The sequence below is a fragment of the Balaenoptera physalus genome (assembly GCF_965194825.1).
Source record: "Balaenoptera physalus genome assembly, chromosome: 8".
NCBI classification, from domain to species: domain Eukaryota; kingdom Metazoa; phylum Chordata; class Mammalia; order Artiodactyla; family Balaenopteridae; genus Balaenoptera; species Balaenoptera physalus.
In genome coordinates, this window is record NC_138887.1 from 17,325,868 (window position 1) to 17,352,053 (window position 26,186).

Here is a 26,186-nt window from a genome sequence, read left to right on the forward strand (position 1 = left end):
CTCCGCCCCAGCGCCTCGGCGTGCGGCTCAACCGCCGCCGCCCCGCCCCGCCCCGCGGCCTCCCAGGCCCGCCTCCCGGAGCCCGCCCCGCTTGCCCTTTCTCGCGGCCGGGCAGCTCTGTCTTGTCGGTCCCCCTTCTCCTCCGCCCCGCCGTCCTGACTCTCTTTCCCTCCTTCCCTCAGAGGATGTCCTCCTTCCAGCTCAACCTCAACCCGCTCAAGGAGCCGCTCGGCTTCATCAAGGTCCTCGAGTGGGTGAGTGCAGCCCGCGCCCCACGGACGGGGAGTCGTGCCGCCGCTCCCGCTCCGGTTCCTGCCCGGCCGGCGCCCTCGGCGGGGAGGCTGGGGGCTCTGGGAGCCGGGGCGCGGCTCGCTCCGCGCGGGGGAGCGAAGCCGCCGTCGTCCCCGAGACGGGACCGGACGGGACTGGAAGCGCGAGGAGGGGACGGGAGGCCGCGGCCTGGGCCCGCGCGGGGCGGGGACGCCGCGGTCGGCGTCAAATCACGAGTCCCTCGGCTGCCTCCGTCCCACGCGGAGCCGCCCTCCCACACCGAAGCTCACCTCTGGGTGTCCCTCGGGGAGTGGTGGTTCAAATTTCTCTTTGGCTTCACTGCTTCCCGCAAGGGAAGAGAAAACTTCCTCTTGCGGTCTAACCGAAACCTGGCGGGCCGGAGTAGCACCCCGGCCGGCGCTGCCTCTGCGCCTCCGGTAGAGCCCGTGCATTTCTGCCCCGTGCGGACTGGAGGCCGCGCTCCGTCGAAAGCTGGTATGCCTTCCCCAAGTGATCTGACGAGCTCTCGGGTCTTAATTTGCTTTTAAGATTGGCCCCAAGTTAAAAATGGATAAAAATAAACTGTGGGTCAGGGAAGCGGGCGGGGGTAGGCGGAGTAGGGGAGAAGGTCTAAGCAAAATGCGTTGTTAGTCCGGTCGACTGAAACACAAGTTAGGAATCGCCATCCAATTTGTTTTAGGTATTTCCCAGCAACATCCTGCAGTCAGCTCTTAGTCCTTCCCTGGGAACACTCTCAGTCATTAGCATCAAAGCAGATTTATTACTTCGACCTTGGTGATGATCAGTCACTTTGGAGGAGCTGGTGAATACACCAGGCACTGCACAGTGCCTTCGGAGTTCGTGGCCTAGGACATATTCCAGTGGTGGTTTTCAGGCCCGTATTTATAGGCAGCTGGCATCTGTCCAGCGTGCAGGCAAGTTGCTTGTTTAGCCAGCAGCATTTACATCCGTAATTCTTCAACCCTGTATGTTAGTGATAAAGTGGTGAAGAGTAAGAACTTAGGATTTTCTGTTTTAAATAACCTGCCGAGGATGTTTTTTAAAGTAACACAGAAACTCAGATTCTCTAATGGGTGCTCAATCTGATTTCCTTCCCGCACCCAAGGGTTCCTACTTTTCCCCCAGAGTTTTACTTGGTGTTTTCTGAAAGCTGAAATAGTGCTAATTTCACACAAATGTTTACTTTAAAGACACCTAAATGTATATATTTAGGGTTCTGTTAAGACTAAATCCAGATTAAATATAAAGAAGATTCTTATTTGAGTATATAAAAATTTTAAATTGCAGGAGGAAAAACACATTTAACTGAGCTAATCAAATATCAGGTTTAAGAAAAAGTCTTATTATACCTAGTAGTTTAATATCATTGAGGATTATAATTAAATTTATAATTAACTTAAAATATCACTTAAATAAATGAAGAGGCAGTTGTTTATATTTATGCTTATATTATTATTCGTCAATTTTTTAAAATGTAGACTTAATTTTTTTCTTAATATTTTCCTTAATATTTTAGAACAGTGATAAGTTTATTAGTGATCATAGGTCTGACATATTTTGAAAAATGTCCTTTTTAAGCTTAAGGAAATACTACTTTCAGTTTGAACAATTTACTATCACACAAGAGAATCGTATGAAAAGAGTATTCGTTCATGGTGTAGAGAATATTTATTCAACAAATATTTGAGTGTGTATTATATACAGGTGCTGAGCTAAGCACTAGCACTAGACCATGTGAATAAAACATGGTCTTTTCCTCATGACCTAATAAGAAAGACATGAAAACAAATATGAATATGCCATATGGCCAATACTATAATAAAGGTATAGGCAAAGTGTAGTAGGTGAAAGGAAGGAGAAATCGATTGCTTGGAGGTGCTAGAGAGAATTTCATAGATGGAAGAACACTTGAAGGATGAGTACTTGTTCACTTGGGGAATGGTTGGGGAGTGGCTTTCCAGGCAAAGAGAATCTTAACGCTCGGTGGTGTGAGAAGTTGAAGCAGCATAACCCTATTTGCGAATTTAAAAGTAATTGGGGTTGACTGGAACGTGGGAGGGAGGGTGTGGTTTGAGATGATTCTGAAAGGTTTCAAAGGGCTTGCAGAATAGTTTGGAGGTTTATCCTATGGGCCAGTGGTTCTTAATCCTTTGGGTTAACCTTTGATAATCTGGGCCCTTTCCTTAAGAAAATGCATATGTGCAGGTACAGAATTTTGGGTTGTTCATCGTACAGCTTCCATCTAAGCCCGGAATTCCTACCATGTATGGTGGATTCACTCATTCAAGAGTAAATAAACACGTGAATAATATAATTAGATTTGCCTTTTAGAAATTTTTATTTTGTCAGCAGTGTGCGAGATGAATTGGAGAGGAAAGACCATAATTGAAGAAAGGGAAATCTGTTGTTTGAAACATAATGAAGGCCTAAAACTAATTGCAGTGGGACTAGAAAAGAGAGGTTTAGAAATTAGAATATATTTGTAGGGTGAAGAAAAGGGAGGGCTGTAAGATGACTGCCATATTTCTGACTCGGATTAGTAGTGGCACATCTATCTAAGACAGATCACTAAGGAGAAGCAGCAGATTTTTGGTGGAAGGTCAGTAAGGCTTTGAATGATTGAGTTTGTGGTCTCTTTAGAGCATGTAAGTGGAGGTATCCTGTAGGCAGTTAGATACATGGATCTAGAGTTTAAAAGACAAGTATGGGCTGGAGATTCAGCAGGTATTTGGCAGCAAAGGAAAAAGGTATTGTTAGGAAGATGGAGAGAAATAACATTGTAGCATCACTATTAGAGATATTTCAAGAAAAGAGTACTCAGCAATATTAGGTGCAATAGGTTAAGAAAAATAATTACTAAAATGCATCCCTTGATTTTGGTAATCAAGAGGCTTTAGTAAGAGCAGTTTCGGTAAAATCAGAAACCAGATGGTAGTAGGCTGAATGGATGTATGGTGAAAGAGAAGACAGTGAGAGTAGACCACTGTTTGACTGTGAAGATGGGAGAGATTGGGTGGTAACCTATTTTAAAGATGGGAATGATTGAATGTGTGTGTGCGCTGTAGAGAAGAGACTTGTGAATAGGAGGTTTAAAACAGAGGCAGAGAGGCATAAGACAAGGTTCTAGAGGAGAAAGGCCCATTGTAGGAATTTTTAAATGTGTTTTGAATGAATTGTTCAAGTTTCATAAGGTGTTGATTGAGATGTATGTGTTACCTCTAAAAATAGTCAATAAATACGTTTACAAACAAATTTAAAATCTAGATAAAGGCTGCTTACTATCCATATAACTACAAGAATAATTCCCCAAATCAGCTTACCTTTAGCAATTTTCTAGAAGATGTTAGACTAAGATATAACCTGATAGTATGTAACTTTCAAGGGGTCACAAATATGAAGGCCTCATAGACATGAAGGCAAGTACCCAATAAATATTTATTGACAGAATAAAAATACAGTCACCAAAGCAGAAGCATTTCTATTTTGCTTCTAAACTGTAGCCACCATGCTTTTATATATATATATATCTACTTTAATCTACTTCTGGCCCTTAGTTACAGTGCCTGGCAGTGACATTGCCTTATCTCTGTTTGTGTAGTAAATACTCAGTAAAGGTTGAATTTTTGTTGTACTTATATGGGAATAGCAATACTTCACAGGGCTGTTGGAATGACTGAGTTATAAATATGTGAATGATGAGAATGTATTTGAACAGTTCTTAGTAGGTTCTTCAGAACTGAAATGCTGTGTTTCTAGGAAGACTAGATCCAGACAGCGGATACAATTTGAGCCTTTATGACTAACATATCTTCCGGTCCTTCAAGATCCCTAAGGTCTCGTTTACATATGTTAAACTTTAGAAATGGTATATTGTAGACTTTTCATTTGTTTGCGTGTTTTCCTGCTTTTAGCAGCCTGTCAAGGTAACAAGATAAAATTTAGGTGAGATTAGATGCCCCATGTGTAGGAGTTGAACATGGAAGTAAAAGGCAAGGGTTAATGTTATCAAAGCAGCTTTTTCAATTATTTAATATTTTTCTAGTAAATTTTAATTTGGATCTTACTTTGTAGTCAGTTATCACTAGTATTTAGATTAAAGTTTTTCATTAAAATGATTTTATCTCCTTTTAATATTGAACACTGTGTTTTGGACTTTCTTGCTACTTAGGGTGAACACTGGTCAAATGTTTAGCTCTAAATAAATCTAAGTAATATGCTTTCCTAATTCTACACACACAAAATTGTGGAAGGGATACTGTTTGGGAGTATATAAAGGAAGTATAGACTAATTAGGTTGAATTTTAGAATTATGAATATTTTTGTACTGGCCAAGTTTACTCTCAGTGTTAACAGGAGATATTTATTGAGTTCAGTATATGTTCTAGGGCTTTACCTGTATTTTCTCATTTAATTTTCTGACAACCTATGAGGGTTGTTATCTCTATGTTACATGTTACCGTTGTCATCTCCATGTTACTGAGGCTTAGAGAAATTAAGTAATGTACTCAGATCCCATGGTTGTGATTACTACATCCTGGACTCAAACAGTCTGTTCTTAGTCTTTTCAGTAACTTACCTTTGTGTTTCTGATTGGTCTTTTAATGAATTAATGAAAAGATTACCCAAAATTTCAGGCTTAAGAAAGAAAAACATAAGGTACCTGAAGTAATTTTTTTCTTGTTACATGCATGTTTATAACAGGATCTTAGGAGGAGTTAAAAACAAGTAGGGTTTTCTTGATTCATTTATCAAGTTTGAATTTTTTTTTCTGATTTTATACTTATAATTAATGAGCAAATTCAAAAGAACATTTAAAAACATTACTTTGGGGTAAATTATTATCCAGGAAAATTAGTATGAAAGACGATGAGAAGAAAACCCATAACTGTTTGAGCATTACATATATCAATTTGTTTAAAAAGCAAGCTTTCAGAAATATGTACTAGTTTATCTAAAATACTCTAAAAGTTTAGTCATCCCAAGTAGATTATAGGATTTTTACAAACAGGGACCATGTTTTATTCTAATTTTGTGGTTATAATATAGCACAGAGGAGCAGCCTAGAAAATACAAATGATATTACAGAGTATAGGGGATGAGGCATACCCAGAATGATGTTTGTTTCATCCATTTGCTTAATACTTAAATTTTTAGGCTATCAGTCTATGGCACAGACTACCTTTTAAGAAACTTATCTTTCTCTTAACCTTGCCATTTGTGTTCACTTTTCTTCCCTATTGTAGAAAGGGGAAAAAGGATTTCAAATGGCATTTTGTGCCTACTAGGACTCTATATACATGTAAAACTTGTAATAGACTTAACTGACTTACCACTATGCCTTTGCTGTCTGTTTCTTCTACCTGAAATCCTCTTAGTGTTTGCCTTGAACCCTCTCATGGGATATACTAGATGTTTTTTTCATAGACTATATATATATATATGTTGTCAGTGGTTTTAGAATGTACATATATACACATACACACTCACTTCACACATACAAATAGCAATCTCTGATAAAACATTAAAGGGAAAATGCTTTAATACAGTGGTTCTCAAACACTTTGGTCTGAGAACCCCTTTATACTCCTAAATATTGAGTGCCTCAAAGAGCTTTTGTTTATGGGGTTGTATCGATTGATACTTACCATGTTAGAAATTTAAGCTGAGACATTTTAAAAATATTTTTTTTAAATAACAATAATTAATCACTTGAAAGTTTGATTACATTAATGGCAACAAATGCTGCTGGTTTTCCTTGAAGTGAAAGGCTCATCTTTTTCAAGAAAAAGATCTGACAAATATGCAAGTCCAAATACCTGTATTTTGTTTATTACTTATTTTTTCAAGTAAACATAGTATTTAACGAAAAAAGTGACTAGTTCAGCAAACAACTCAGTTGTTTAAATGCTTTCCCTGCAGACAACCATTGTATTTAAGTATGCCATAAAAGTGGGGTTTTTTGTTCGTTTGTTTGCTTTGAAGTGTGGATGATTTACAATGTTGTGTTAGTTTCTGGTGTACAGCAAAGTGATTCAGTTATACATACATATATATGTATACTTTTTCGTATTCTTTTCCATTATGGTTTATTACAGGATATTATAGTTCCCTGTGCTATACAGTAGGACCTTGTTGTTTATCTATTTTATATATAAAAGTGTGTATCTGCTAATCCCAAACTCCTATACCCCACCCCCCTATTTTCCCCTTTGGTAACCATAAGTTTGTTTTATATGTCTGTGAGTCTTTTTTTTGTTTTGTGAATAAGTTCATTTGTATCATATTTCAGATTCCACATATAAGTGATATCTTATGATATTTATCTTTCTCTTTCGGACTTCATTTAATATGATCATCTCTAGATCCATCCATGTTGCTGCAGATTGCATTATTTCATTCTTTTTTATGGCTGAGTAGTATTCCGTTGTATTTATATACCACATCTTCTTTATCCATTCATCTGTTGATGGACATTCAGGTTGATTCCATGTCTTGGCTATTGTAAATGGTGCTGCTATGAACATTCGGGTACACGTATCTTTTCAAATTAGTTTTCTCCTATATATGCCCAGGAGTGGATTTGCTAGATCATATGGCAACTCTATTTTTAGTTTTTTAAGGAACCTCCATACTGTTTTCCATAGTGGCTGCACCAGTCTACATTCCCACAACAATGTAGGAGGGTTCCCTTTTCTCCACGCCCTCCCCAGCATTTATTATTTGTAGACTTTTTGATGACTGCTGTTCTGACTGGTGTGAGGTGATACGTCATTGTCCTTTTGATTTGAGGTTCCCTGATAATTAGCGTGAGCGTCTTGTCATGTGCCTATCAGCCATCTGTATGTCTTCTTTGGAGAAGTGTCTATTTAGGTCTTCGGCCCATTTTTTGATTGGGTTGTTTGTTGTTTTGTTGTATGAGCTGTTTGTATATTTTGGAAATTAAGCCCTTGTCGGTTGCATCGTTTGCAAATATTTTCTCCCAGTCTGTAGGTTGTCTTTTCAGTAATAAAAGTATTTGCACATCCTACTTCATCACGCAGAATATTAAGAAGACTCAAGTGTCAGGATTTAATAAAAGTAACAATTTTTCTGCTTCATCAAAGACATTCTTAAGTAAAACTGGCTTTTTTTCTTTAACTGCAAATGCATGGCAGTGAAATAATAGTTTGATGCTTTTGCTGATCTTACTAAAGCCCAGCAGTTTTACCCACCAATGCTTTTGTGCAAATCAGCGCAAATGTCAACGTAGTGTAAAAAGCAAATAATGTTGTAATAATATTGTAAAAATATTTTTGACCTCATGGACTCCTTGAAAGAGTCTTGGGTATTCCCTGGGGTCCACAGACCACACATTGAGAATTGCTTTTCTAATACAGGATAAACATCATTGGGGACCAGCAATGGAATGGAAATATGGGTGGGAGAAGGACTGTTCCTGGATCTGGGAAATAAATCTGAGAAAAAGCTTCAACCTATTGTTTGGCTTTATAATTTCCATGGAGTGGAGTACTTAAAGAAGTGGAGAGAGAGAGAAATAGCCCCCTAACAAAGACCTGAATCAACCTACCTGCTTAAGGTCTGGATTTGTGTTAACTGGAATATTCTCCTATGTTGGTAGTTTGCGGTCCCATCATAAGATAAGGTATTTGTGGAGTAGGGCAGGGGTCCCCAACCCCAGCCGGAGGTGAGCGGTGGGTGGGCGAGCGAAGCTTCATCTTCCACTCCCCGTCGCTTGCATTGCCGCCTGAACCATCATCCCCCACACACACACACCCCACCCCCGTCCGGGGAAAAATTGTCTGCCATGAAACCGGTGCCAAAAAGGTTGGGGACCTCTGGAGTAGGGGATTAAGAAGGCCTGGTAGAAATGACCAAAAAACTACTGGGCAGGGAGATGACTTATAAAACCACTAGACCAGGATGGGAAAGGGGGAAATAACATATTCTCAAGTTGAGCTTACGTCAAATATCCTAAAATACATGAAGAAAACTATTGTTTGCTTAAAAGCTCAAATTATATCAGTGGCAACAAATACTATCAGTTTTCCGTGAAGTGACAGACTCACTTCAGTGTTCCAGATCAACAATCGGAATATTGATTCGCTCCAAAAGACATAAAAATAATAGAACTGTCTGAAACGATTCTAAAATAAGTATATTTAGGTTCCTCAGAGATTTCTAGTTCCATACTCAGGTTAACAATTGTTTAAGAATAAAGGTGACATAAAGATGTTTTCAACAGTAATAATTGAGCTAGCAAAAAATCTTCTAGCTATTTATCTCAGCAGGAACTCAAGTTTACTTCTCATGATCCAAATTCTTAAGGGTTTGGAACTGTACTAGAAGGCTATTTAGAACTTTCTATGATTGTACTTTCCAAGCAGAGGGAAATAATAGAAGAGTGAAATTGAAGAACTTTGAAACTGACTTCACTGCTTAGTGCACAGTGGGAATAAACTGAAATATTAACATCAATAACAAAATGTTTTTAAAATGAATATCTTTGGTAAATGCTTCAGACTTTGATTTAGAAAAATCAATACCTTGGCTCAAGGCATTCTAATCTGACTGATTGTAAAGGCAAACATGCTATGATAGTTCATTTAAGTACTGAATGATCATTTGATTTAGTAAGACAGCATGCATTTGATTTGGCGCATAAACCCTCATATACAATATACTTTTCGATCTATTAATATTTCTGAAGATTTCAATTATATCATTTTCCTGAACAGATTAATCATGAAATTAAATAGCAGTGAGGACCCTGCAACTAGAAACATGTGAAAGATACCCATAAATTAGATGAGTACCAGTGTTCCCCAGTAGAACCCTGTGAGCTGAGCAGGGTCTGGGAATAGGAAGTAGGACTGGGACTCTGGCTGACTCTGTCACTATAAGATTCTATACACAGGGCTTCCCTGGTGGTGCAGTGGTTGAGAATCTGCCTGCCAATGCAGGGGACACGGGTTCGAGCCCTGGTCTGGGAAGATCCCACATGCCGTGGAGCAACTAGGCCCGTGAGCCACAATTACTGAGCCTGCGCATCTGGAGCCTGTGCTCCACAACAAGAGAGGCCGCGATAATGAGAGGCCCGCGCACCGCGATGAAGAATGGCCCCCACTTGCGCCAACTAGAGAAAGCCCTCGCACAGAAACGAAGACCCAACACAGCCATAAATAAATAAATAAATAAATAAACCCAAAGTTGAAAAAAAAAAAAAAGATTCTATACACAAAGCCCTAGTATGCATCTATAACTTAGATGCATGTTTTACTATGTCATTATCTTAAGGCATATTATATACACTCAGGGTAAATTTCATTCATATTTCAAATTTTAAAAAATCCTTATTTCAGATATTTGTCTAATAATTTCTTTTTCTTTCTTTTTCTTTTTTTGCCAACTTCTGATCTGATTAAGTAGAATCTGTTTTTACCTTGTAATGTGGCTCATGAATGCAGCTCATATAGAGTATTAATGCTTCTGTTTTCTCTTTTGGACATGAGGTTTTGTATTATCACTCAGTAGTTTCTGTGAAGACATTTTTAAGCCACCAGTCCATTTTGTGAAGGTTAGTTTGGTTAAAAGTAGATAATTTATTCCATAAAGACAGTTAGCCAGGCACACTCACATTATTACATGAACTCTAAAAGTGGAAGAATAAGTGAAGGTATCACTGTCTGTCCTTCCCTGTTACGGGACTTCCTTACCTTCAGAATACCCAACATACTGCCCCGACATCTGACTCTCTGACATACAGACCCAGCATGGGTTTCAGCAGTATATTAATTTTAATAAAGCTTTATTTCCTTGTTTAAGTCTAAAAGTAGATATAAATAGACATATTTTCTTCTTGTACACCAGTTAGATGAGTACTCCAGTCTATTTTAGAGAGTAGTATTCTAGAGGACCAGATATTAGATATAGAGTATAGATATTCTAGGTATCTAAATTAGTGAGGCATCTGTCGTGTCACTAATGTGGGTCCATTGGCCAGAGAGATAAGTAGAACTTGAGGCTGTCATAATGAATATGGAACCTTTTGACCTGAATAGAAGCTTGCTGTCATCCTGTCCCTGGATTCTTACTAGTTACTCTACAGGTGGAATTTCATATCAGCAGTTTCAGTCATTCTTTATGGGATAGAGAGAGAAGGGGGAATTAGTTTCATAAGTGGCAAGGAAATATAAATCAGCATACTAGAACACCTCATTTTAGACTAGAAGTACGAACTGAAGTGCTGATAGGAACCCCTCATAAAGTAAATGAATGAAACAAGTGTTTGGGAGAAAAAAGAATAGTAGAAGTTCATTGATTACTGGTAACTAACACGCATCCTGAGGGTTGTAGAGACAATAGAGAGTGACAGCAGTCTGGAAAGCACATACCCTGTCTTAGGCATCATCTGTCACTCATTTCCATGTGATTGTTGCCTTATGGGGATATAGGTCTGATACTGGCATATCTTTATCCACACCCACACAGGAAATCCAAATTTTTATGTGCAGCATGCTGATACAAAAATATTGACAACAAATTCACATTTTTCATGAACACTGGGAAAACCACAAATCTATCTTCTGGCCAGGTTTCACCCATGGGCTGCCAGTATATAACTTCTCATCGAAATCAGTACTAGTGCAATATAGGGAGAGGTGAGATGGTTGGATAGTTTACCCTCAGATTGTTTGTACTTCATTTAGTAAAAAGTGTGTACCTTATCCCTTTTTTCCCATAAGATAAAGACCAAAATGGCAAACATGACATTTATTTATCCTCATTACAAAAAGACAAGCTTGAAATAATGAGTATGTAAGACTTGAAATATGGTTTTATTTGTACATTTTTGGAAATTGATTTTTTTTCCTTTAATTAAGCAGTTGTTTAGTGAGCACTTGGTGTATGTCAGGCCTGCTAGGTAGGCACTGAAAATCCTGAATAAAAGCAAATGCAAAGACATGACAGTCTGCCAAGGGAGAGATAAAGTCAGTAGTCTTAAAAGCAATAAGCTGTGGTACAGTATGCCATTTATATACTAATTTTTGTATTAAATGGGAAACTAGTTTTTATCATTTTTGCTCTTGGGTTTTTGTTTTGTTTTTTTAATAAGGCAAGATACACAAGAAAAATGCCTATAATAGAAGTAGTGAACTCAAGTCTATCTGTTCAGCCCAGGAGACAGAATAGTACCACCACAAGGAACTGGGCAGGGCCTTAAAGGATGAGCTTGTTGGAGAACCAGGGTGGGGGCAGAGGTGGGGAATCCTGGCAGGATAAACACACATATCCAAGACATAAATCCTTGGTGTGTTTCAGGAACAGTAAGTACAGTATATAGTGCAGTGTGACAGAGTTGTACAGGACCTGGCAGGGAGTATAGCATATAAATCTAGAAGGATAAAGTTGAGGCTACCTGAGCTCTCCCTCTTATGCCAAATTAAGAAGTTTGGGCCTAAAAAAAATTTTTTTTTCCCTTAAATTTAGATCTGGAAAGCCATTGAGGAAATCTCTTCAAATGGGGGTGACATGACCAGATTTTTATTTCATATCAGTGTGACATCACTCTAAACAGCTCTGTCCGATAGAAACACAGTGCAAACTACAGATGGCAGCCATACAGTAACTTTAAGCATCTTACTGGCCACACTAAAAGAGTGAAAAGAAACAGGCGAAATTAATTTTAATAATACATTTTACTTAACCCAATATATCCAAAATATTATTGTTTCAACAAGTAGTATAAACAATTATTGATGAGATATTTTACATTCTTTTTTTCATACTAAATCTTCATAAACCATGGTATATTTTACACTTACAGCCATCTCATTTCAGACTAGCCATTTTTAAAGTGCTCAGTAGCCACATGTGGCTTATGGCACCTTACTGGACACTGCAGCTCTAAAGCCCACAGTAAAAGATGAATGGTTTTGGGAATGAGTTTAAAAGTGAAAGGAGGAGTCTGCTGGGTTAGTCCCAGGGAAAAATGGTGAGGGCCTGAACAAAGACAGTGGCAGGAGTGATGTAGATAAGTGAACAGAGCTTTTAAAAGAATGGCATTTTACCCTGTGTAACCTTTTTTTTTTTTTAATATAAATTTATTTATTTTTGGCTGCGTTGGATCTTCGTTGCTGCACGCGGGCTTTCTCTGGTTGCAGCGAGGAGGGGCTACTCTTTCGTTGCGGTGCACAGGCTTCTCATTGCGTGGCTTCTCTTGTTGTGGAACTCGGGCTCTAGGCGCGCGGGCTTCAGTAGTTGTGGCTCGCGGGCTCAGTAGTTGTGGCTCGTGAGCTCTAGAGTGCAGGCTCAGTAGTTGTGGCGCACGGGCTTAGTTGCTCCACGGCATGTGGAATCTCCCCGGACCAGGGCTCGAACCCGTGTCGCCTGCATTGGCAGGCGGATTCTTAACCACTGCGCCACCAGGGAATACCCCCGTGTAGTCTTAGGCAACTTTTTTTTTTTTCCCACTCAGCGTTAGGTTTCTACAATTCATCCTTGTTGAAGTAGGTAGCTGTAGTTTGTACATTTTCATTGTTATGTAACTTCCCATTGTAAGTACTGTATATCAATATATTTTATCTACTTTCCTGTTGCTTCCCCTCCCCATATTTTGATATTATAAACAATGTTACTGTGAACATTCTTGTGCACAGCATGTAGTATGCATGAGCAAGAGTCTCTCTTAGGTCTGTATACATAGATACTAATTGTTTGTGACATTATTGCAAATACTTTCTCCTAGTTTATAGCTTGTTTTACATTCAGAAGCTGACTTTTGATTTTTTAAAAAACCCTCTTTTTCTGTAGTTGAATTTAACAATCTGTATGGTTAGCTTTTTTTTTTCTTAAGAAATTCTTCCCTTCTCTGTGATCACAAGTTTTCTTTTATATTGTCTTCATAATTTTTAGACTCACGTTTTACATTTAAGACTTTAGCCCACCTGGACCGTCCTTCCTTGTGTTAGTTATCTATTTCAAATAACAAATTACCCCAAGCTTAGCACTTAAAACTGTAGACAGTTTATCATCTCACAGTTTCTGTGGGTCAGGAATCTGGGAGTGGCTTAGCTGAGTTGTTGCAGCTCAGGGTCTCCCAGGAGGTTGGCTTGGGTTGCAGGCATCTCAGGCCCCCTCTGGTTCACTAACATGACTGTTGGCAAGCCTCAGGCAGTATACTTTCAAGGTCCCTCACATGGTTGATGGTAGTCCTCGGTTCCTGACCACGTGAGTCTGTGAGTTGCCTGAGTATCCTCCCAACATGGCAGCTGGCTTCCCCCAGAGCAGGTGATTCAAGGGAGTGAGAAATGAAGACAGAAGCTGTAGTCTCTATTACCTTACCTCAGAAAGGACATCCCAGTCCTCCTACCGTATTCTGTTCACTAGAAGCAACTCACTGTGTCCTATCCACATTTGAGGGGGGGAAAATTAATCTCCACCTCTTGAGGGGAGGAGTATCAAGGAGTTTGTGGTCACATCTTTAAAACCACCATTCTCTTTTCCTTAGTGCCCTGCAATGCCAGCTCTGTTAGATATAATTTGTCTATACACACAAATCTATTTCTGGCCTCTTTATTCCATTGATTCAATTTGTGTATCCTGTTTCTTTTTTCTAATTCTAAACGTGGATATATACCCAAGACTCATTTCCTGGCCTTCTGTTTTCACTCTGTGTATTCATGCACATTTATGCTAAGAGGGTATCTATTCTTCTTTCTTTATTTTTTAACTCTTTTAACGGAAGATTCCAAACTATGTGCGGACATTATACCAAACTCTTCATATCTATAACCAGATTCCTTTTCATATATCTCTTCTTCATGGAAAAAAAATTTCGTGGATGGTTATGATCCTGATTATGGCCTGATTCAAGGTCCTCGATTAATCCATGGGAGGCATTATGTCAGTGTTCAACAGTATAGGCTTTGATACCAGACCTGTACTGAATTTTATCTATTTGCTGGATGTCTGTGACCTTGAGCAAAACAAAGTTCCTGCCCTCTTTGAGTTTACATCCTAGAGAAAAGTGGGCAAACAAATAATGAAGTACTGTCAGGCACTGGTAATTACAATGGAGGAAAAATAGAGCAGTACAAATAAAGAGAATAGATAGTGTGGGGTGGGAGGGGCGCTGTTATTTAACGTAGTGAGGTTAGGGAAAGGCCTGGCCTCTCTGATAAGGTCACATTGGAACAGGGATCTGTGAAGTAGGAAGTTAGCCATGTATTACAGGCAGAGGGAATAGTTCAGTGCAAAGGTTCAGAAGGAGTTTATCCCATGTCTTTAAGGAATAGCAGGGAGACCATTTGTGTAAAGAGATTTGGCAAGGGAAAAAGTAGCAACGTGAGATGAGAAATGTTAAAGGAGGAAAGGATCTTCTAGACCATTATATGAACATTGATTTTATTTGGAGAGAACTCAGAAGCCATTGGAGAGTTTTGAGCAGACAATAAAGTTTTCTGCCTTATATTTTTAAAAGATGACGCTGGCTGATGTGTTGACAATAGACTGAAGCAGGGGCAGGGACAGAAGTAGGAGCATCAGTTTCGAAGGCTGTTACCATATAATTCAGGCAAGAGATAATAGTGGTTTTGATCAGGATGTTGTGATGGTGGTGGTAAAAAGTGATCAAATTCCAAATATATTTTATAAATAGAGCCATCAGCATTTGCTGGAGGATTGAGCTCTTGGTCACTACACTGTATCTGGGTTTTTTGTTTGTTTTGTTCTGTAGAAAATTCGTAAGATACAAATAGAAAAAGGAATTATCTTTTGTCTTCTGTTCAGAGGTGACCACTTAAAATTTTGATGCATAGACTTTTTAGTTTTTGTTGAGTGTGTATGCATAGATGTAGACTCATGCACAACGCATTGCTTAAACAAACTTTATATGTATTGAACCATTTTCTTTATCATTAGATATTTCCCAACATTTTAATGACTGCATAATGTTCCCTTGTGGAAATGAATTACAGTATATTTGATTCCCTGTCAATATTTAGGATACTTTCAGTTTTTTTCCTGTTTGGTTAGCATTTGAGAAAACACCGTTACATTTCTTTAAGCATATTTATGATCAGGAAAACAAATTTGCAACTACTTTTTGAGACCTCGAAATACCTGCAAGTGAGGCCTTATAAGCTCATGAAATAAGATCTCTTCTTTGCTTGTAGTCTCTTGGCTTTTTAGTTACCCTTAGGTTCCAAATAAAATACCTCCAATTTACCCCCTTTTGATTTTGATACTAATAAATAAGACTTCCTCTGAATTTCCTACTAATATTTAGTGGGTACACTGTAATTTGAGCAAATGTATTTTTTTTTTAACTTCTTTATTGGAGTATAATTGCTTTACAATGGTGTGTTAAAATGTATTGTTATATGGGCTGTTATACCAGTTTCTATATTATACTCAAGGGAAAATAAAATCACATTTGTTGAGAGTTGCAAATAAATTTTTAAATAATTTTCACAATCTTAATTTGTAAATAAGAATTCTAAGAATGTTAGCGAGCCAATTTTTAATAATCACTATATTTAAAATTTTAATGACCTATGTTTGGGTACAGTAATGCTTCTTTTCTTTTTTGGTCTCACTTTGTGTAGATTGCTTCTGTCTTTGCTTTTGCCACCTGTGGAGGTTTTAAGGGCAAAACAGAAATTCAAGTGGCTTGTCAAACTAAACTTTCTGACAATAAAACGATTACAGCTACTTTTGGTTATCCATTCAGGTGAGTTATTTGTTTGTTTTTATGGCTTAACAACTCTTTTTGACTCATTAAAATTTCGAACAACTTACTGATCTTGGGGGGTAGAAATTTTTTAATTGCATGCTCATTTGTAAGTAGTGATCATTGCTATTGAAAGTGTGGTGCGTGGGACCAGTACCTGTCTGCAGACTATTCTCCTGGACTGTGATGAAATAAATACAGAAAATGACAGTAAGCATTTAGAAACTTTCATATGATGTTGCCTTGACACTTTTATTCTATCATTCCACAGTGGTTTGGAAATTTCAAAACAAAACAAGCCTGCTCTGTCACCTTAGTTTGAGAGGCCATGTTGTGGAAGCAAACACAACTTATGAAAAATCCAAATTTCTCATGTATTTGCAATTACTAAATAATAATGTGCATTATATAGCTTTAAGACATGTATTTATATAAAGTGAAGAGCTCCTTGTGTTTCTTTCACTAGCATAAAACTTTATTTTCTGAATATTTATTTTATGACTGTTTTGTTTGTAAGTTCTGTTTGACCTCAGTATTCATTAAAAGGTTTATTGGGTGTGTCCTGTGTTTAAGTCAGGGTGTGACTCTTCTTCCACTTACTAACTACTTACTTGACCTCTCCAGGACTCAATTTTTCTGTTCAATAAATTTAAATCTTCTAAGGTTGCTTTGATGATTAAATAAAATCTTACATTAAAGATATGTCAGATAGCAAGTGCTTGGTAATCAGTCATTTCCTCTCCATCTCTCAATCCTTCTCTTATAAAATTCCAGTACAAGGAACGGTTACAGCCTCTTTGGTGATAAGTGCTTTTGTGATTTATGGATAGGGAAAATTAAAGACTTTGTGGAGTTAGCAGCTAATTAATGCAGAGTTAAAATGTGAATCATTACAACTGATTCTCCTGGTGCTAGTCCCACAGACTCTCCCTCCTAGAATGGAATATCATGTCTCAAATTGTAAACCATTTTGTAACAATGCTCTTAATCTGCTAAGTTTTTATTACAGGAAGATAGTATCTGGGTGTGAAAGTGTTTAATTCAGTCTATATTCAGTCTGTCATAAACCAGTTATGAGGTATAATTTATGATTTATGTACATTTCTTATGAAAATTTTAATTTACTTAAATATTTGAATTTTTCATTTTTTTAAAAGGAAAATGTTTTAATATATTTGGGGAGTATTTTTTTGAAATGTTATTTCAATATTCTGCCTTTCTAATACTTCTGTATTAGAAATACAGAAGATGTATTTCTGTCTCTGTTGGAAGAGTCCAAGTAATTCATAAATTTATTTGAGACTTTTTTTTTTTAATAGGTTGAATGAAGCATCATTTCAGCCACCTCAAGGTGTAAATGTGTGTGATGTAGATTGGAAAAGTTATGTCCTTATTGGAGATTACTCTTCTTCTGCACAATTCTATGTTACTTTTGCAGTCTTTGTCTTCCTGTACTGCATTGCTGCTCTTCTGCTCTATGTTGGTTACATGAACCTGTATCGTGATAGTCGAAAACTTCCCATGGTTGTAAGTAATCACTTTCTTTTTATAAAAAAAATAATTTATATAAGATACAAGTATACATTATATTTGAATTTAAATATGGATTTTCTTACACTGGAAAAAAAAGTTCTTGGCATAAACCAGTTTCATTGTGTTTTGACCTGTGTTTGCCAAGAGGTTGAGCTTGCTCTCCTTGTCATGTTTAACCCAATCCTTGTAGCCTGTTTGCAGCACTTTCTCTGTACTCTCTAGAGTACAGAGGTTTGTTTGTTTGTTTCTAACTCTGTTTTAACCTGGAAAGAACTCAAATATGTGATAGAGCATATTAGGTTGCAAGTAGCAGAGAAATTAAGTAGAAATTAATGCCTTTGATTCGAAGAATTGCTGACCATGCTAGTAGTCCCGTAACTGTGATCCTATTTCTTATCTTTTTTCTCTTTTCTCAAAGAGACCCCCTTTATGCCTTAATTCAACTTAATAGTCTATATCAGAAATCCACAAACTATGGCACACAAGTTAAATCTGACTCATTGTTTTTGGGTTTTTTTTCAAATAAAGGTTTTTTGGAACAGAGCTATACCCAAATAATTTACAGATAGTCTATGACTGCTTTCATGGTGTAGTGTCAGAGTTAAGTCATTGTGACAGAGATCAAAAATATTTACTGTCTGGCCCTTTTCAGGAAAAGTTTGCTGACTCCTGGTCTGTATTCTTAAATTCTTTAATTTACAATCTGACCCAGGTAATTCTATAAGAATTATAGAATTTGACATTAGTGGCATTCATGAGCTAATTTTGAATCTTTAACATGGCAACAAAGGATTTGGATTTGAAGTCCTGATACCTTTTTTGGCTTCAGGGTCTACTGAGCTAGATATAAAAATAATCTCTGAGACTTAGTTAGTAAAATTGCCCTGGATTATTGGTGGCAAATCCAGAGATAAGCTGTGGTTTTAAACTGGACCTCCACTACCAAAGAATAACTACAAAGTCAGTATTAGTGTTACTGACTTGAAGGGACAACAGAGGTGTTTTCGTGATACTGGTCATTTATATCCTGAGAAAACACTGACCACTGACATCTGCTTATTATTTGTGAAGTTACTTTAAAGGGTAGGCCAAATTATTAAATAACAGGTTTTATTTATTGACTTATTTTTAATTTTTGCTGCCTGGATCATAAGAATGCAGATGGTAAGTAAGGAATAAAACAATATTTTACCCTTCATATTTATTCCATTTCATATATCTGAGAAGAAATTCTCAAACCTGACGTTTTCATAAAATATTTCTTGGTTGTTAGGTGCCTTTCAGAAAGATAGACATCACCTTTTTTTTCTTTTAATTTATTTTATTTTATTTATTTTTGGCTGCATTGGGTCTTTGTTGCTGTGCGCGGGCTTTCTCTAGTTGCGAGCGGGGGCTACTCTTCGTTGAGGTGCGCGGGCTTCTCATTGCGGTGCCTTCTCTTGTTGTGGAGCACGGGCTCTAGGTGCGCGGGCTTCAGTAGTTGTGGCGCACGGGCTTAGTTGCTCTGCGGCATGTGGGATCTTCCTGGACCAGGGCTGAAACCCGTGTCCCCTACACTGGCAGGCGGATTCTCAACCACTGCGCCACCAGGTAAGCCCCGACATCAACGTTTTTAATTTGCAGTGCCTAATCAACAGAAATTATGTATCAGTAATCTATAACTTCTGTGAACTTTACAAGCCTTATTTAAAAAAAACTATGGTGATCATATAGTTATTACATTTTGTTAAAATTCTTTATAGTTTAAATTCCAAATGAAGACATTTCTTGCCAGTTTGTCATTATCACAACAAATTTAAGTTAAATCTAGCAATGAGCCTTTTATTTCTTGTATTTTGTTTAGTAAGCTTTAAAAATATGACACTTTTTTAAAAATAAATTTATTTATTTATTTATTTATTTATTTATTTATTTATTTATTTTGACTGCCTTGGGTCTTTCTTGCTGCACGTGGGCTTTTTCTAGTTGTGGCGAGCGGGGGCTACTCTTTGTTGCGGTGCGGTGGCTTCTCTTGTTGCGGAGCATGGGCTCTAGGCGCGCGGGCTTCAGTAGTCGTGGCATGCAGGCTCAGTAGTTGTGGCGCATGGGCTCTAGAGCACAGGCTCAGTAGTTGTGGCGCACGGGCTTCGTTGCTCCGCGGCTTGTGGGATCTTCCCGAACCAGCGCCCAAACGTGTGTCCCCTGCATTGGCAGGTGGATTCTTAACCCCTGTGCCATCAGGGAAGCCCTAAAAATATGATACTTTTTAAAGCAGCATTCAGGTCTATTTTTGTAGAGGGTTTTTCTGTCTAATAAAACTATAAAACTGATCTAGTTGTATCATTCAGAAAGTCAAAAGTAATTTTCCACCTCAGAGTGATCAATTAGTGGTCATATAGAGTAATAATCCAGAATTAGTTCCGTAAGTTGTTTTTTTGTTGGTATAATGTGTGGTGGATAGTTCTTATTTGTAAAAGTCCAGCCTCTAAATTAAATTTTGGATTCTACTTTTAATTTAACTGTATAAATGTAAAAAAAATGTTTTTGGGTGATACCTAAATTTTTAACTATAGCCAAATATGACATGGATTTTTTTTTTTTAAGTACTATTTGGTAATGAGGGTATGCTCTTTTATCAATGTTCTCAATTCTCTGCTAATGTATTTCTAGGAGAATTTCAACTGTGACATTTTAAAATCAACTTTAGTTTTTAAGTAAATGTAGCACTTTTTTGTGGTAAGTAGGAGGAGCTTAAGGGTTCTAGGCCATGTGGAGGATCAGAAATACCATAAAATGAAACTAAACAAAGATAGGGTATCCCAAATCATAAGATCTGTTATGAATCATATCCTAACTTATTGGTAGTACTAGGGCTGTCACAGGCAGGTTGTGCATTGCATAACTCCAGAACTAACTAGAGTCCTGAGTCACACAGACTGTCTTCAGAGGCCCACATTTCTCCCACTTCCCCTCACCCTAAGATTACTTCGTGCATCATTTTCAGAAAAGTACCTGCTTTTGAAATATAAGAATGTCATGCCTTAAGCCATCAACGACATGGACATAAAGAGCATAATCAGAAAAAAGCAGTGTATTTTTAATTAGGAATTTGGAAGGAAGAAACCTAAAAATTAAGAGGATTTGACATCTGTTGGTGAAAACTATGAACTTTAGCCCAGAGAGAACTTGTTTAACATGTGATAACCTCATACTAATTATCAGTTCTTCAAAAGGCATTGTATTTCTAGCAAGTGCTTAGAAAATGTTTACCTGCAGCACAAAGTACAGCAGAGTACAGCAGCAAGAAGGGGAGTACTCCCACAGTGCAAAATATTTAAGCTATAATGTCTCTATTCTTTTCTCTTTGATATACATTTTTTAAGAGGGCCAGTAGCAGTGGGGAGCTCAAATGCAAAATGCAAATACACTGTACCACCATGCTTGTAAAATTAGTCATTGTTTTGGTTCTCTAATTACAAGGCATTTATTCAGTGCCATCTTGACCCAGTGGACAAGCTATATATATCACAGTTTCTATATCTCATACATGACCACTGGTATTTATCCGACATAAATGACTAAAAGTTCGTTGGCAAAAGTAATTTAAAACTAACCAGATTTATTTAAAAAACAAAACAATTCTGTGATAAGCTCCAAAACCCATTTCTGAGCTTGGAGAGATTTTTGCTGCAGATATGTAAGAACTCATAGTCTTGAGCATATCTGAATGCTTAGAATACATAACATTAAAAGATACAAATTTTATATTGTTCCCACTTTGGTTGTTAATTTAAAGGAAGACCAAATGAGGTGGAACTTACTCTTTACACTATCCAAATGCATACTTTTAAAAAATGTTACTTAGATCTTTGTAGTCTGTACTAGTTGACAGAATTCTAGTTCCCCAGCAGAATAGATTAAGGAAAATAAGTTTTTTTCTTTCTTTATCTTATTAGTTCAGTAAAAGATTATCCAAAATATTAAAAACTTCGGTCCTATTCTTGGAATGTAATAAGTGGCAAAGACTTTCTTAGAAAACTGGTAGTGACAGGGTGTCTTGAGAGATTTTTTTTGTTGTCCCTTTCTTAATATAATGCTTATTCTTAAAATTTTGTGGTCATGAATTTAAAAAGAGACAAGTCATCCAGGATGTGTGCTTTTCACCATTTCATTATTAGAGGTAGATTTAACTAAAGTTAGAGGTTTTCCAGAACAGTATGAGGAAGCAGGAGAAGGGTAAGGGAATTGAGAGTATATGTAAGAGATTATAATGAAAGACCTCAGAATATAAATTAAAGAGGGAAATGAAGATCAGATTGTAGGTCTCAGTGAGGTCAAAGGATTTTTGAGGTTGGGGTGCCAGAGGGAGTTAGCTAGAAAGAGAGAGGTGATATTGGAGAGGGGGTGATTAAAACAGAGATGATGGAGGTATACAGTTATTAGTGATAACAGGATCCAATATATGATCCTGAGAGGGAGAGGCTTAGATAAGTTGTGGTGAGGGCTGTGTAAAACTTTGATTTCTCCATGTGAAAATCTGACTCCTCAGGAGATAACTAAGTCTTGTTTACTGTTGTATCTCAGGCACTGGGCTGGCAATAGTAAACAGCAATGTTTGCTGTGTTGACTGTGGCCTTTTTTATGAAGTATGTCATGAAGGCCATTTCTCAGTGCCATAGGGTTCATTGTGATCTCAATTCCTTCATCATGGATTTGAAATTTAGTATCTTTAAATTAACTGTTCATTATTAATTCATACTTATTTTTGCTTTAGGACTTTGTTGTTACTCTTGTTGCCACTTTTTTGTGGTTGGTGAGCACTTCGGCCTGGGCTAAAGCTCTTACAGATATTAAAACAGCTACCGGTCGCAATATTGTCCAGGAACTTCTGCCTTGTAAACAACTACACGTGATATGTCATTTTGGCTCTGTGACTAGTATGGGATCCCTAAATGTATCTGTGGTAAGTATACAGTGTTTATAAAATATGTTATTTCACTTACTAGAAAAACCTTATTAGTGATTTAAGAAAGCAGTAGTTTTTAATAAATCTCTGGATGAATGTATTTTATTTTTACCAGCCTTATCAGAATCCTAGTTATCATATAGTCTTTATCTTTATAACAACAAAAAAAAGTTTGTAAAGAAAATTATTACTTGTAAACAGGTTTGAACAAGATCATGGTTGAGTCTTTCTTTTCATTAACATTGATTAGGCAAGACTTTGACCCAAAAGGTACTAATAATAGTCACTAACATTTACTAAGACTGTGTGCTAAGGTCATTACACTCATATCTTATTTAAGTTATCCAACAATTCTGAGAGGAATGTGGAAAGTGGTATTACTGTCTTCATTTTACAACTGGGAAAAAATGTAGCTCGTATATTAATTCACCCAAGGTGACGCAACTAGTAAGTTGGCAAAGCCAAGGTTTGAACCAGATCTGACTTTAAAGTAAGCCCCTTCTCTAATCTGATTTGCTCTGGGTGTATGAAAAAAATACTTTTAGAGTTCCGTAAAAAATCCTAAAACTTTGGTCTATTTAAATTTAAATATTATTTTGTCTGTTATTTTATCCAAATATAGATATATTATTAATATAACAAGGGTATTATTTTTAGGAAGGTCTCATGTCTTTTCAGGAAAATATTTTTCCAGTGGATAAAGTCAGTCCTGCCTTATAAAGCAATTTGACCAAACTTTTGTTTTATAACTTTGTAATCTAAAAGTCTTTTTTTTTTTTTTTGCATATATATTGACAGTGATCTGAGATGGACAGTTTCAGAAATGTTGTTTTTATATCCAAATATACAAAAAGATAGAAAGCAGTTGGCCTTCAGTAATATGATAGTGCTCAAGCTTTTTACCTCACTCTTACCTCATAAGTGACTATTATTCTTGTATTTATAAAAAACTGAAAATAGGGTATCTTCAGTTTGTTTATCTCTGAGACTTTCGTCTTGTCAGATTTATACCTAGGAAGGCTAATTTCTTTTAGGTTGACTAATGCAAGATGTGAAGTAAAGTTCTTCTGTGACTCCTTTTCTCTTCTGGCTGCAGCTGTGGAAGTAAGGGAGATGGTAGTAGGGGGATAAAGTAGGGAAATAGGAAAAGATGCACAAAGGATGTTTATAACCATTCAGATGGGAGAAAAGTAAAAGCCCTCCCAAAGAAGGAACCATGGATTCCTGGTGTTCCTCTTCACCTGGAAGCACTGAAGTCTAAATATAAAGTAATAAAAGGAAGGTTTTAGTTACTTTTCTCAAATTTAATCCCATCTTGTAATAATGAGCATGCAAAAATAAGATATCTTTTAGTCATGATTTTATATGTTACGAATTTAGAGATTTCATTGGGAATAAGTCATTATGTATCCAAATCTGGCATTGAAATGCAAAGTCTTCCTTTTTTAATTCCACTTTATGTGTAGTTCAAACTTTAAATGAAATAATGGTATACAGCCTGTAGATATTAAATATTTACAGGAAAACAAAGATAGTTATGAAATTTTAATTTTATACTAGATTTTCATGTTTATTTTTCTCTTTCTTAGATCTTTGGCTTTCTGAATATGATACTTTGGGGAGGAAATGCATGGTTTGTGTACAAGGAGACCAGCTTACACAGTCCCTCAAATACTTCTACTTCCCATAGCCAAGGAGGTATTCCTCCTCCAACTGGAATATAATTGAAGGGAGAAGTACACTGTTTGAAATAGATGTCTATACTATGACCTGTTGCCAACATCTTGAGAAGCATTTTTTGTTTCTAATAAAAGTAATGGCTTTTTCAAAAAATTGGTCGGTTTAAAATTTTGCTGCTTTTTTACATAAAGCTTGTGCCTTTCCTAGAAATTTAAGATGTAAATGTATTCTCACATGTGAATTTGAAAATTCTGGGGCCTATTATGAGATGATACACATTTTTAAATGAACAGTAATTTCTTCACTAAGTTGTTTGCCTTCCAAAGTGTTTACACCTTAAGCCTTAACATATATCTTCACTCAGAAAAGAGTTATATTGTTATATCATAATAGGAAGAAAATCTCTTGGAATATACACTACTGTAAGTTTGTACAGATCATATTCCTAAGACCTGTCTTTGTTTAAGAAAGTCTTGATTACATAAATCATACTTAGAAAAAACATTTAGTTCATGGTTTATATCTGAACATTGTTTATATGTTATGAAAAATTTTTAATACAAAGGCTGCATGTATGTTTTATTTCTGTTTTTCTAAATGACCTACAGTACTTGACAGGTGTACTAAAATTGTTTTGGGAGTGGGGTTTAGAAATTTCTAATAGATGTATAGTTAATTTAGTAATTCTCTCGCATGAGGTGTAAGCTTCCATTATGCTGGTTATTTAATAGATTGGCTATATAAGTAGAACATGGTTCACGGAGATATTTTGATATGTATGGGCATTGCTCCTAATGATAATTTGTTTGCTGTCCTTTGTTGCTCATACTCCTTCAGTGCAGGCTGAGGCCTCGTCTCTTTGTAAGTACAGTAAAATAATCTACCTTTTTTTGCAGACTCTATTCATAGGGTTACAAAAAATTAAGGTTGCCTTTTACTTTTGAAACATTTAACATTTATATTCAATGAAGTTGCTATTTTGAGTTTAGTATCGATATTGTGAAAACGAATGCCATTTGGATCTCATGTTTCTTAATGTTATTCTTATTTCACAAATGGATAATTAAGGAATTATGCTTAATAAACAAGGAACCTAAGTGGGCTCTATTATGGGTGTGCTGTCTTTGCTCACACATTTGGGTATCTTCTGAATATAGGGCTTATTCACATTTTGCTACCTAATATTTTTGCTGTACAGGGCCAGATTTCCTACTACCACATAATTGTTTATATGTGAAGCACATCTTACTATTGCCTTATTTTTGTTGCTTTTGTTCATGACAAGAATTGTCAATATGAGAATGTATATCTTTTTTGCAACCAGCTTAATAAAGAAGTTAAAGGAAAGAGTGCACTGATTGTTATATTAAAAAGGAACCTTCCTCTTAAAGGCATGAGCAATGCAAAATGGAATTGATTTACAAAGCAAGAAATAGAATATCACAATAGTTTTTTTTTTTTTTAATATTTGGCAAGAAATTTTAAAAAATGCTTTGGAGACACTGGTTCTATCCTTTTTTTTTTCAATCTCATTTTTAAAATGCTTATTTGTAACTTTCAGGTTAAGTTTTACTGATAACCCTTTTCTAATTGACTGTCCAATTGGCAGCAAAGATTCTTGATTAATAGTGTATGCTCTGGAGCCAAACTGCCTGAATTTGAATCTTGGCTTCACCACTTACTAGCTCGTTAACTTTAGGCAAATTACTTACCCTCTGTATGCCTCAGTTTGCTTATCTGAAAAACAGGAATAAGAATGCTCACCTCACAGAGTATTTATGAGGTTGAAGTGAGTTAATAAATGCAAAGTCCTTGGAACAGTGTTTAGCATTACTTTATAAATTTTGCCTGTGATTGCTAACTTCTGATAGCATGTAAGATAGAGATTCTTGAGTCCACAGAGCTAAGGTGGGGGGAGGGTGGTGGTCTTGGGCAGAGAGGTAGGATGAGCTTCAGGATTACATGGGTCTCCCTTTATATTCCTCAGAGTCCTAGATGTTTTGATGT

General features: G+C 36.8%; 2 protein-coding genes across 2 annotated transcripts in view; one reads left to right on the forward strand and one right to left on the reverse strand.

Annotated features, from left to right (window-relative positions):
• The window catches only part of LOC309666255 (uncharacterized protein), a 111,355-nt gene extending 107,540 nt beyond the window's left edge, over positions 1-3,815 (reverse strand). The window contains exon 1 of the mRNA XM_082473632.1: positions 561-3,815. The gene's annotated coding sequence lies outside the window, so the exon portion shown is untranslated. The remainder of the gene's footprint in view (positions 1-560) is intronic.
• On the forward strand, positions 60-25,526 carry SYPL1 (synaptophysin like 1). The gene is made up of 5 exons (XM_082473639.1): positions 60-254; positions 15,897-16,021; positions 17,341-17,548; positions 22,308-22,496; positions 24,089-25,526. Exons 1-5 carry the CDS (start codon positions 186-188, stop codon positions 24,221-24,223), a joined length of 726 nt encoding a protein of 241 aa, XP_082329765.1. The 5' UTR covers positions 60-185; the 3' UTR covers positions 24,224-25,526.
• The last annotated feature ends 660 nt before the right edge of the window (positions 25,527-26,186 follow it).